The 13,709-nt window shown below is 35.2% G+C and overlaps 1 protein-coding gene across 1 annotated transcript in view; it reads right to left on the bottom strand.

Moving 5' to 3' along the window:
- Window positions 1–13,709, bottom strand: part of NBEA (neurobeachin) — a 479,458-nt gene that overhangs the window by 77,044 nt on the left and 388,705 nt on the right. Inside the window, exons 44-45 of the mRNA XM_065730203.1 lie at window positions 11,262–11,374; window positions 526–666 (exon numbers count right to left, since the gene is read on the bottom strand). Coding sequence (XP_065586275.1) covers window positions 526–666; window positions 11,262–11,374 — 254 coding nt within the window. The remainder of the gene's footprint in view (window positions 1–525; window positions 667–11,261; window positions 11,375–13,709) is intronic.

The raw sequence follows: 13,709 nt of genomic DNA, 5'->3' as shown, positions 1-13,709 counted from the left end.
TGCCTCCAGGGTCAGTGACCTCCCTATCCAGTGCCTGATAACTCTTTTGGATAAAGTATTTCCTAACATCCAGTCTGAATCTCCCCTAGCACAACTTGAAATCATTCCCTCTATTCCTATTTCTAGTGATGAGAGAGAAGTGGAGAGCAAAAAGGTTTCCCTTGAGCCTCCTCCAGACTGAATATATGTTGTATACACCTGTCTGTAGTTGAAAACAATAAATGAATATGTTAGTAAGATCAGTTTTCTGTATTGTATGGAGTCTTTACAGATGGATTTAGTTTTAGATGGATTTTCTACATCACATGGTTTATGTGACATCACACCACCAAAATTAAATATATTTCAGACTTCCTGGGTAACAAAAAACTCCTGATAAGTACAGATGAGTACACACAGTGTGCACAGATATTTTGTGAGACTTTCAAATTAGTGAAGAGCACTGAGATTTTGATACAGAGGTAAATGACAGAAGAGATGCTGTAAGTAAATTATTAATAAAAATCAGGATCTAGAAATACTTACAATACGAACAAGCCAAGCCAGTGTAGAAGTTGATGTAGAATAGTGGGTGTTGTAATGGTAAGGTGGAGTCTGATCATCTTCCCATGTCTCATAACGTTCTGCATAGAATACTGCTCTCTTTGGGTTCAAAGCACCAATAGGCTGAAAAAGGATGAGAGGGCAAACATTATCAGCTGCAGGACAGCTTGCCTGATATGTAATGGGTTAATTCTATGTGAAGATTTGCTACCAGTGAGATTCTGCAACCAAAATCATCCCATGCTGGAGTAATCCTTCCAGATTGCTGTAATTTTAGAATTGTATTTCAAAGGTTTTGTGCACTAAAAGTGTTAGGACTTTCCTTATTTTAATTGACAAATGTAAGTGTTCAGTATCTGCAAACTTTCAAGACCTTTAAATATGAGTTGTTTCCCAATTAATTCAGTAACACTGTTCTGGAAATAGACTTCTAAAACAGCATTTAAAATGCATTGAGGCCAAACTAATATTTCTGTTGCTGTCATTCACCATAATCACACAGCTAATGAAAACTGACTTTTGCTCACACAGGATACTTTGTAATGTACAGTTCATGATGAAAAGATTTCACACAGACCTGCTGATGGTGTCTGGTGATCCTAAGCAGAAATACTTAAAATCCATGCATAGCCCTGGAAAACTGGATCTACTTTCTGATTGAACAAAGTAAGGTTTTACAAAATGATCAAACTTTTCCTTAAAAAACAAACAATTTGGAAATTATCCACAAAGTCTAAGTCCATTCTACACTTACATAACAGACAATCTGCATAAATTAGGAAAAAAAAGAAATGTAAGACAGTAATGGGAGCTGATGATTTTGATACATTTACTTAGGTGATGTATTTTTTTTAATGTACTTTATGTACAATTTTTTAATGCACTTCATCTTGACATTTTTCTGTGGTAGAGTATCTTTTCATTTCTATGTGATAAAAAAGGCACTGGGATAAAGGAAATAAAATATTAACTAAATAAAGTGCAGAAATAAATAAATGCAAAGAGAACTTAAATCTCTTTATGCAGATGAGGTATTAGTAGTGTATTGTCTATTATCTGTCTGCAAAGAACCTTCATATTTTAGATTTTCTAGCAAAATTAATCAATCGTACAGAGTTTAATACTTGGAGGAATGCATTTCTACCCCAAATTATTAAAATTTTAATAATTACTTGATTTGAATTTCTCAAGTATTTGGTTAGAATTTCTACTATCAGTCCATGTTATTAAGGGAATTACAGTATGAAAATAAACATTTTGATCTTTTTCAAACTGCTAACAAGCATTCTTGTATTTCACTCCAAAGCACAATTCTTCTGAGTTAAAATCCAATAAAAGAATTATCAGTACAAGGTCAAATCATTGTGTTTAACTGTGCTATTTACGTAACTGAACACTGCTAAGTCTACAGATATTTTATTCCTTCTATGTTTTTTGAGATGGCTGTTAAAAAAAACTGACATAGAACTTCATGTTTTCCAATTTAGAATACTAAAGCTTGATTTTAAATAGTAGTGATTGATGAAAAGTTACATTTAAAAGCACTATGATTTTGGTGTTTTTCACATGAAACACTCTTGAGACTTAATACTTTGCTGTGCCATGGAAATGTTAATAGCCTTCTCATATGTGTAAAATGTACAAGTAATCCCTAAGGATCAGTGTTATCTGATGCAGATTGCACTGCAAGACCTCACAAAACATTCTTGAAAGAGTAGTATGAATAATTCCCTAACACTTTCCAGACTTGCTTCCTAACTATTGGAAAAAGAATATCTGTTTTTGTTAGTTTGATTACTATCCTGCCACTTTCAGGAAACACGCAGGCATTACTACAACACATAAGATGCCAGTACATTAAAATCAATGCCCAATGACTTTCTTGAACTTATTAAAAGACATTCTTTTCCTATTGGGCTGACAAACTGTGCAGATATATGTGCACTTCACTAAGTTATTTGAGGGTTCTGGGTTAGTCTTTGGACTGGATGGTACCTGCCAATACCACTCTCAGGACACTCTTTGTCCATGCCTCTACCAGAACAAATTCCAGTCCCCAGCTGAACATTTACAAAGCTTAGGCAGTAAGTCACACAGAGTCTGTTTACAGTAAATGTTCACCCCCTCTGAGAAGGATATACAAAACAGCAGATGAATCTGTGAGACTGCATTCTGTAATGGAAAAACTCCCTGAGAATATTTCTTTCCTCCACTGTGAAGGTGTATCTTGCCCAGTGCTGTAGTAAATTCTGAAGCTGTGAACAAGAGAGGTATGACCTGCCATAATGTCATTGCACGTAAGTGCTTGGGAGCACTATAAGTAAGGGATATGGTGATTATGGCAAGGTTGAAATTCAAAGCTCCATGTATTTCAATATATATTTGAAGATGATCATATGTCTATCATCAAATCAACCACGAGAGATTCTTTTTCACTGTAAAATGCTTACAGTGGTTAGAAGAGTTGTGAAACAGAACTGATGCTTCAAATCAATTACATAAGGTTTTATTTTGTATACTACCAGAATATTGTTTTAAATGGCAATTTAGCCTAAGGCTTTAAGCAACTTATTTTTATCTGTGTGCATATAGATATATATATACCTAGGAGTGTGTATATGTATACGTATATGTATGCAGTAGTATATGGAAAAGGTATTTTCTCTCAAGACCTTGACAATTATTTCCTCAAGTCACATAAAACACTAATGTAAATAAATCATCATGTTTTCAAGGTCCTTGAGAGAGAAGTATTATTTCAATTTAGAAGATAAAAGATAGGTTATAAGATTGTTCATTCCCATTTTATGTAAAATATGCCTGCACAAGTAGCTAACATAATCTACTTTCAGAAGACATATGTTCAATTTATTGAATGATAAACCTAAAAAGCTGTATTCTGAAGATTATCTTCATCCTCATAAAAATTCTTTTCAGAGTCAGATTCCATTTTTCTTTCAATTACTTTAGGATTCATTTGAAGGAAAATGCTGAAATACTCAGAATATCTGTTGAATAAAGTGGATTGTTTAGGTGAAACATCATGAGAGTCATCTGGCTTCTTCCGTAGAGGGAAGAGTGTTTTGTGGGGACTACCCTTTCCTAGCTGAGAAAGGGAGAGAGAAGGAAGGGACGGAAGGGAGGGAGGGAGGGTGGGAGGGAGGGAGGGAGGGAGGGAGGGAGGGAGGGAGGGAGGGAGGGAGGGAGGGAGGAAGGGAGGATGGAGGGAGGGAGGGAGAGAGGGAGGTAGGGAGAGAGGAATTCGGAAGGAATTCGGAAGGAAGGAAGGAATTCGGAAGGAAGGAATTCGGAAGGAAGGAAGGAAGGAAGGAAGGAAGGAAGGAAGGAAGGAAGGAAGGAAGGAAGGAAGGAAGGAAGGAAGGAAGGAAGGAAGGAAGGAAGGAAGGAAGGAAGGAAGGAAGGAAGGAAGGAAGGAAGGAAGGAAGGAAGGAAGGAAGGAAGGAAGGAAGGAAGGAAGGAAGGAAGGAAGGAAGGAAGGAAGGAAGGAAGGAAGGAAGGAAGGAAGGAAGGAAGGAAGGAAGGAAGGAAGGAAGGAAGGAAGGAAGGAAGGAATTTGGAAGGAATTCGGAAGGAAGGAATTTGGAAGGAAGGAAGGAATTTGGAAGGAATTCGGAAGGAAGGAATTCGGAAGGAAGGAAGGAATTCGGAAGGAAGGAATTCGGAAGGAAGGAATTCGGAAGGAAGGAATTCGGAAGGAAGGAAGGAAGGAAGGAAGGAATTCGGAAGGAAGGAATTCGGAAGGAAGGAAGGAATTCGGAAGGAAGGAATTCGGAAGGAAGGAATTCGGAAGGAAGGAAGGAATTCGGAAGGAAGGAAGGAAGGAAGGAAGGAAGGAAGGAAGGAAGGAAGGAAGGAAGGAAGGAAGGAAGGAAGGAAGGAAGGAAGGAAGGAAGGAAGGAAGGAAGGAAGGAAGGAAGGAAGGAAGGAAGGAAGGAAGGAAGGAAGGAAGGAAGGAAGGAAGGAAGGAAGGAAGGAAGGAATTCGGAAGGAGGGAAGGAAGGAAGGAATTCGGAAGGAGGGAAGGAAGGAAGGAATTCGGAAGGAAGGAAGGAATTCGGAAGGAAGGAATTCGGAAGGAAGGAATTCGGAAGGAAGGAAGGAAGGAAGGAAGGAAGGAAGGAAGGAAGGAAGGAAGGAAGGAAGGAAGGAAGGAAGGAAGGAAGGAAGGAAGGAAGGAAGGAAGGAAGGAAGGAAGGAAGGAAGGAAGGAAGGAAGGAAGGAAGGAAGGAAGGAAGGAAGGAAGGAAGGAAGGAAAAGAGAAAGAGAGAGAGAGAGAGAAAAGAAAGAAAGGAAGGAAGAGAGAAAGCTCACTTACTAATGTGCTCCTGATTGTATGTGGGTTGTCAATAGTTTGAAGGTACAGATATGAGCAGGTTCATAGAATTAAGCATCTTTCAGATAATGAGATAGGAAACATCACATGGAAACAAAGGGATTCTGAGTGCCCACAGACCAAACCTTGATATCTAAGCAAATTTGCAAACACAAATCCATTATGCTGTGATGGTAACTCAAATATCAGTAACGCAGCTGTGTCAATGCAGCACTGCCTTGAGGGGAGAGACGGGAGCTTTACCAAGCTCATGCAACTTTGCAGCTTCCGATTCAGAATTACATCAGTTCTTTCTGTCCTGCCTCAGACAAATACAGGGAACAGCTGATGTCCCCCATCACCTTATCATCCCATATATGGAGACTTGCTATATGAGCCATTTCACTCAATAATGGAATGAACTTAATCTCTCCTGATGTAGGAAATCATACACACTGAACCTGCACCAAAAGTAATTATATCTCTTTCTTATTTTATTGTATGACTAAATGTCTTGCTGCTTAACCAGTTTGTGTACATCTAATGAATGTACTCTTTCTTCAAGAGGAAACTTCAGAAAACATAACAGTAAACACAGAGCAAATTCACAGTAGTCTACCACCAATTTCCTTAGTGGCTTTTTATCCTTCAACAAAGACTAAACTAATTTCACTCTGATAAGACAAGTGTACATCTAGATGGTAACTTCTACAAAAGGGTAGTCACTCATGCTTCCGTATTACGTGGATCAGACATTTCTGAGTTTTTTCTTTCAAAGGACATACGTATGGAGTTTTTCATAGCTGTTCAGTGGCATTCTCAATCTGGAAGTTTTAATCTGATCCTATAGCTATAAAATGCTGATAAATTCTATTCCTACATCTTCATATTTCATCATCTTCATATAATGGATGAAATAAATGAATTTATTTCCATTTCACTGAGATAGATGCCTTTACTTTGCAGACTAGTTAAAATGACTTGTATGAAAATATAAAGACAAAGGTTAATCCATATACTGACATTCAGTTCAGTACTGTAATGATAAGAATAGTATGGAAATTAAATTTGAGTGAAAAAAAATGTTCTGAACCTTAAATAAAAAGTTATTTCTGCAAAGTTTTCAAAAAAGCTTTCTCCAAAAACATCACTTTCTTTTTTTTTAATTAAAATAATAAATAATTGTGCAAGGGAGTATTAACAAATAATATAAATTCTCCCCCAAAGCTCTTATAATATACTCTTTTTTACAACCAAGTAACTCAACTATTTGGTCACTTCGCTTCTGAAGTACCAAAGATTGCTGTTTATTTTATGCTTCTTTTTCCGTTTAAATATAAACTAAGTATTTATTTTAACAGTAAAAACACACTGCTATTCATGTCATTCTTTTTTTATCTGGCTAATCTCTTCAGACATCTGGCCTTTGAACCAGAGTATTGTCAGTACATCTACTGTTTATATCTACTAGACGTGTTATGCTAGCTCATGTAATATTTACTGTTTTGCCAGCTAACTTCATAGAACTACATTCTCTCATGAGAGCAGAACTGAATGCAGCATCCTATTTATCTGGCCACTGAAATATGCTGCTTATCTTGACTATAATTCATGCAGCAGCCACCTTATCTGTTTATCTCTTTTCCTAATGCACTGCACAAAATTGTAGCTGGGTACAAAAGGAATTTTGAGTATGAGTTTATTTGACTTCAGCTGAATACAGAGAGCTTTTCTGACTGTGTGCTTTCTTTTGTTAAATAACAACAACAAACATCAACCTTTAAGTAGGGCATCTCAGCAGAGTACTTTAGAATTTATAATAAATTTGAATTTTATCCAAATTTAAAAACAGCTTTTCTTTGGCAATCGCAAAACTATCAACTGACGTAAGACTTCTGGCATTTTCAAAGTATGAGAATTTCACCTGGTAAATTAACTTCTTATTTAAGAAAAAAAAAATGTTTAGTTGTGTTGGTTAACACAAATAAGAAACAAAATATTTTTGTGGTTGACTTGCACGTGGTAAAGAGAGAAATTTCAGTTACAGAAACTGATTTAATTTTTCCAGTGAGAGTGGCTCTTGATATCCTTAAACTCCATTCCATAGCATACATGTTTTAGGAAGTCTTAAGTGTGGTTTGCCTTGAAATATTCACACTTCAATGCGTTCATTTGCATTATTACATTTAGAAGCCTTGGGGCTTTATCACTTCCTTTTCTTGAAATGGCACAGTAATAAGAAAAAGTGGTTATGCTTATCACCACCCGTCAGTCAAACACCTTCTATATTAACAAAATATAAATTTTCCACTCAGTGAATGGGCGTGTGATGTCTCGTACACGTCAGTACTAGTATTACTTTGCCTGGTGAAGAAATCATATTATTTAACCAGATGTATGACTAGAAGTAAATGAGGAGAAATTCCCATTTACAGTTTAATGAGCAGGGACAATGCAGCATGTCAAACTCATGCAATCAGCATAATTTAGGAGTAAAAGTCATACAATTTTGCACAAACAATGTCACACTTTAAGTACTCTGCTTGAAAATCATAACCCCAAAAATTCAAGGTATAGTAGTGACTGCATATACATTTTGTGTACAAATGTTTACTACCATAGGTATTTTTCCAAAAGAAATCTCAATAAAGAAGAAAATAAGCAGATCTCTTGGTTGTTTGATAGTAAAAAAGATAATCTATGTATCCATGTCAGGCTCTTTCATTAACTTTTCATCCTGTCAAACAATAAATATAACCTTTAACCTTGTATATGTAATGAATAAAACTTGAGCCTACACTGTCTAATCAAATCAGAAGTCTAATATATCCTACAGCTACGTCCCCTTCAATGCCCATGTGCCCTGTTTTTTAAACCTCAATTTTATGTAAAAAAAAAAAAAGAAAAAGAACTCTTGATAAGAGTATTTCCAAACATTTCAAAGAAAAAGGGTAACAGTATTATAAGACTAATGTTTAAATATACGTGAAAATAATTGCTCTGAGAGAACAAACAACATTTGAATGCAAAGGTGCCTCAGTAAGGAGTGCTACATAAATGAAATGTAATGGGAAGAATGGACAAGTTATATGCTCAAGACTGCTTCACCTAAATGTAAATATTTAAATATGAGTTAAATGCAAAAGGTGTATGTTTTATTATGTCACTGACATCACAGCAAACGAAACAATTTATTTCATTTCCACAGAACATATGAATTACATTTATAGTTTATAATCACTTAGTATCTTTATGTTTTTGTATTCACTTCATATGCATTCACTTAGTGAAAATGCTGAGGTGGTGTGTAATATTTTATACAGAAAGACTAGTGATCAGAGGTTAAAATATTTCGAAAGACGTGTATTCCATTATCACAAATGGCACTGGAGCCTTGTATGAACATAGTGTGACAACAGACAAATAAGTAATTAATGTTAGATTTTTTATCTATAGTTAACTATGCAAGCTATTTTAAACCAACAAAACAAAACATGATAGGATGGCATCACTTTTAATTTCACTGCTTTGGAGGGGCTTTACCATGCGTGTAGCTCTGTTGGAATTCTTCTAGCTTCAGAAGATTGTTTGAGGCATATTAATTGCTGAATATTAAGGACAGAGGCTTTTTGAAAACCAAGAAGGGCAAATGTGTGGGAAGACATAAGGTCAGGAACTGACAAAGGAGATTTTCTCCATCAGCAGCTTAGCTGGAGGTTCCAAGCTGCTATCAGATCTGCAGGAAAGCACTGCATGGTAAAATGTGACACAAGGAACTAGCTCCTGTGGAAAATACACTGTGTGTACCTGCTCCAGAGGTCTGACTAAAGCATGGTGGCACATGGTGGCACTTAGTTTCAATAATGTGAATAATAAATCATTGACTCCAGTTTTTAAGCACTATGTTGCTCACTCTTCATCTTCCAGTTGAGGAAAGAAAGGGCTTACTTACAGATATTGGACAAGAATGAAAATGAAAGCAGAATTGCAAAGGAAATACTTCAAGTTGGATCTGATTTTTAAGATTTCTACTGATAACATATGAATTGAAACAGGATGCAAGTAACGCGTAACAGCTGAGGTGCACAGAAGTATGGCATTTCATACTAACTGGACACTGCCTTTTACAGAAAGCCATTAATCTATATTTCCTTTAAAAACCATTGTGAAATAAAACCTAAGGAACTGCTATCAGATGTTATTGTAATAAACACTAGAAAAAAAATGACAATTACGCCCCTTTTATCCTGAGGGCTACCAAAACGCTTTACAGATTGCACATGTGCTTTCTCAGACATCCATGGAATAAATGCAGCCCAGATCTTGCCTGAAATGGGAGACCACTCTGCTTAACTACTTCTGTGTAGGTTTGTTCAGAGTGGTCAAAGCCAGGCTTTTCCAGAAGAAATCACCAGTAGATTTCTAATAAGAGGGTACAGTTATCAAACTGGGTAAGAAAAGTTCCTCAAGCAAAATAATGCTGCACACATTGCATGGACTCTGAAAGAAACTAATAAATGAGGATTTGATTTTACATTTCTTTTTAAAGGAGAGCATTACCAGGATTGTGATGATACTTAATAAACTATACAAGCACAAATTCTGTAATGAGTCTTTACTAACTCATGAGGAAAACATATCTACTCAGCTATCACAGTGCTTCCTGTTACAATTTTATACTTTAATAGGCTGCCATAAAAATTTGGATTCAACCAAAACCAAGTAGCTAATGAAGGACTCATGAGACACAGTCTAATCTTGTTGCACTTCACCACACACACTGCTATTCATACTAGAAAGAAGTGATTAGAAGGATTTTGAAAAGTGTAAGGATATTAATGAAGGATTTATCATGATTAATAACTCTTAAACAGAAATATTTTTATACATGCTAGCAAATGAGCCCATGCAAGATTACTGCTGAATTCTATTCATGTTTGTAGATTTCCTTTTATTGTTCCTGGTATACATTACAATGGGATCAATAAGAGAAAAACACATTTGTGAAGCATACCTATAATACTGTGAAATGGACAAAGCTCTCAGAACATAAGCAGTGTCTCGACCAATCTGTTTACATTTGAGGCATATTGCTAATGCGGTTTGATTTCTATTTCTTAAAAAAAATAATAATTAAAAAATAATAATTAAGCAAACTTATTTATTAACACAAGAGAAAAGGGAGAGGAAACAATATATCTCTACTTGTTATTTTGCAATAAAGTACTACTCAAATTAGTGTGGAACTCTTACAAAAGCAGGCTTTACAGAATGACTACAAAACACATTTACAAGCACTGTAAATACAGCAGGGATGAGATAATCGGGGTGGGATCTATCTGCCCAAGGTTTTTCCAGGAAAAGGAGAAACAAAAAGCAGACTTAAAGGCAGAAACTCCAAAAACTCTCATCCCTGACAGAAGCAGATAATGCAGGGACTGCAGTGTACATCCTTGAGGGTCATTTTATTCTCTCCAGCTTCATTCCTAAAGCCAACAAGTGACAGCCTTCTGCAGTTTTGAGCCTTTCTCAAAGAGCACGAACAACTTCTGTCTCCTGTGTGAAGAACCACAGATGTGGTTTCTTGCATCTGGGATGCAAGGAAGTTGTCGTGTCTATACAACAGATACCTCACGTTGGGGATGTTGCAAAGCCTTTGCTGCTAAGAAAGTACAGGCACTACCTTTTCTGAAACAAACAAGGAAAGACTCTACCTAAAGCTCAGATCCAAACCATTTCCTGTCCTTCTTCCAGATGACCAAAAGTAGAGCCCTCCTAGGTGATATTTGATCAGGACAAACATTCTCATCAACCTGGTGGCACAAGTTGGGTAGCAGATCTGGGTATACAGTCTGCAGTGTGGTGGTATAATATACACAAGAATTGTATTATTATAAGGAACTAACTGTCCAAATTTGGTTGGAGAACAACAACAACAACAAAAACAACCAACAAATATCAATAGGAACCAGACAGTCCATATTCTAAAACACATAAGTAATTGTCTAATTAATAATTATTAAATAAATGATGCTACTACAGTCTAGCCCCTGCAACAAAGTGAAAAATTAGTTCAGATTTTTGTTTTCACAGGATCACTTTTCATGAAGTGAAGGAGATAATTAGCGGGATCAAGTGGCCTGATGCACCCAGGAACTGAACATCAGAAGGCACAGAGGAGTTACAGGTATGGAACAGGATCTACCAGGGTCATGTAAGTGTTAGAATGTAGAGACTTAATACAAAATGATTATAAAATGTAACTCTAATTCATACTTTTTTTTCACTTTAATATGAAGATCTACTTACTAAACAATGCAAATATTAAGACAAAGTTTATTGCTAAAAAGGATGGCTAAATGTCTTTAACTGAGTTGAATCATACCTTTGAGAGATCCCTGAAGTTGCCTGGAAGGGTCAGGTCTAACTCTTCTGATTCATAGTTTGTTAAGACCCATGGAAATACAGGGTATTGGTTCAGATCATTGTATGTTCGTCCTATTAAGAAAGAAAATGTTTTAAGAATTAGGTAATTGTATCAATTTTTTAGTTGAAAAGCAATCTAGTAGTTACATTCATTGCACTGCATGTTCCTGATTCATCCCTTGACATAAAGAGGTATAAATCTACCAGACAAAAATAATTGTTCAAATGAACTTGAATCAAAAGTCAACACGGATTCAGCATAACAAAAAGAGAACAGTGTATTTCAAAATCAATTAAAAACCACCATATGTCAATAAATACCTTTTTATTTCTTTCCATGAAGGTGTTTTTACAGTATAGGTGATAAAATCTAAAACTATTAAGAGTATCATTTTTCAATCAACTGTATGCAATATGATCGGCTGGTAAAGATTGAGAGTCCAACAGCAAATGGTTGTATTTGAAATCTGCAAATCTGGGTCTGTCCTGAAGTATATTATTCTGTTATTCCTCATAGTGCTTTTCCACAGAAGAATGTGCACGGACTCAGTGTAATTGCAAAACCGAAGGTGGAAAAATACATGTTTACTTTAATACTATTTCCTAATCACTATTTCCTAATCACTTTGAAAAATAAAAATCATTTTACCACTTACAAAAATGGAGCTGACGTTCCCAGGCCTCTTTCTCCAAAAATAATGAAAGAAACATTATGAAGATCCCAGAAGCCCAAAAATGCAAAAAAAAGAGTCATCTTTGCTACTGAAAAGAGCTGAAACTTAAGAGCTCATCATCAGGAAAGTGTATTTGGAAAAGGATGTTACTTCTGTGCCAACTGCTATTTAGTAGTGTCTAACATTTCGCTGATAAGACAAAGTAAGTTGCTCACTACAGAACCATCTACCTTATTGATTTACTAGGAACCATACAATATGCAACATGAGTATTAAAAAACAAAATCAAGTCATAAATATGTGTATGTGCATTTATATAATATAATTAGCAGACTGAAATAACCCAGGTTAACAATTCCCAGTCCTGCAGCAGATTTACAGCCCTGTCTTACTAACTGCTTCCTTCCAGATTCTGGACAGATTCCTGGGGTAAAAAACCTGGCACAGGAAAACACAGACTTCCTTGTTCAGAATAGTATTTGCAATTCTACACAAAAATCAGCTCTGCTTTAATGAAATATGAAACTTATACTGCTCTACAAACACCTTATTTTTTCAATAGAAGTTGATGAACACGAAGTCTGTTTCTATTTTGTACATAGTTTTGCTGGAAAAGGAAAAGGTGTTCACTGTTAACAATTTTTCACTGTGCGTTTTGAAAATGTACATGTCCAAAAGAATATATATTAAAAAAAAAGTCCAAATAACTATTTTAAAAAGCTGTATTGGCACTATCTACAACATACAAATAAACATAGGTGTGAACAAAGATACTTCTATAGTATCAAGAGTGAATGAATGCAAAACCATTGTTGGACTGAATGAGTTGTTATTATCAGTTAAATCAGGAAATGAAGCAGAATTTATCTGTGTGACAGAAGAAAAGGAAAGGTAGTATCTGGTAGAACACTAACTTTATGTTTGCTTGTTTGTTTACTCATAAATCTTTAAGTAAGCTGTCTCTTTTGTGTAATTCAAATCAGAGGATTATTTTCAGCTTTAGCAAGGGGTTAATTACATGCAATTTATAAAGTTTCTTGACATCATCACAAGGTTCTATAAAATATGGCCTCTATACAAGTATACCCTTGTACAACAAATGTTTTCTCACCATCAGAATACCTAGTTTACAGAAGAGTTTTTAAGAGTTTCCAATAAAGAAAATATATATATTAAAAAATAAACAAAAAAAAAAACCCAACAACAAACAGTGGATTTTAGACATAGATAGAAATTTTCCTTTTGATTTCCTCTGAATTTTGTTCAAGTACACTGCTGTTCTATAAATGAGATTAAAATAGCTAACCTGTCTACTAAAATGTTATGCAATAAGAAAAAATAACAAGTCCACATAATGTTTGGGATGTAAGAAAAAAAAATTAAATACTGTATTACTTTTATCTCACCTATAATTCAGTGACACATTTACCTTATATGAATCATTTATGTTAATTTAGACAGCAGACAAAAAAAAATGAGATAAAGGAAAAGAATGACAGAGGTGAGCATAGTCTAATAAAAGCATAAGCAAAAAATAATGATTCTTCAGGATCAAAAGCTTTTATGGTAACTAAAACAGATTTTGAAAATGCTTTGCAAAAACATCTATAAAGTTGAGAACTTTATTTTGCAAAATTCTTGAAAGAAAATTTAGGATTATCCAAAATCATTCTTCATTTCTAAACTGATATTTTCTATATTGAGATCTCATTTAATTTCAATATTTATTTCAT

This window comes from Cyrtonyx montezumae, unplaced genomic scaffold (genome assembly GCF_038088225.1).
Source record: "Cyrtonyx montezumae isolate F1298 unplaced genomic scaffold, pur_monq_1.0 scaffold_12, whole genome shotgun sequence".
In the NCBI taxonomy this organism is placed as follows: domain Eukaryota; kingdom Metazoa; phylum Chordata; class Aves; order Galliformes; family Odontophoridae; genus Cyrtonyx; species Cyrtonyx montezumae.
Note: the sequence above shows the minus strand (reverse complement) of the source record. Positions and strands in the feature narration are given on the sequence as shown.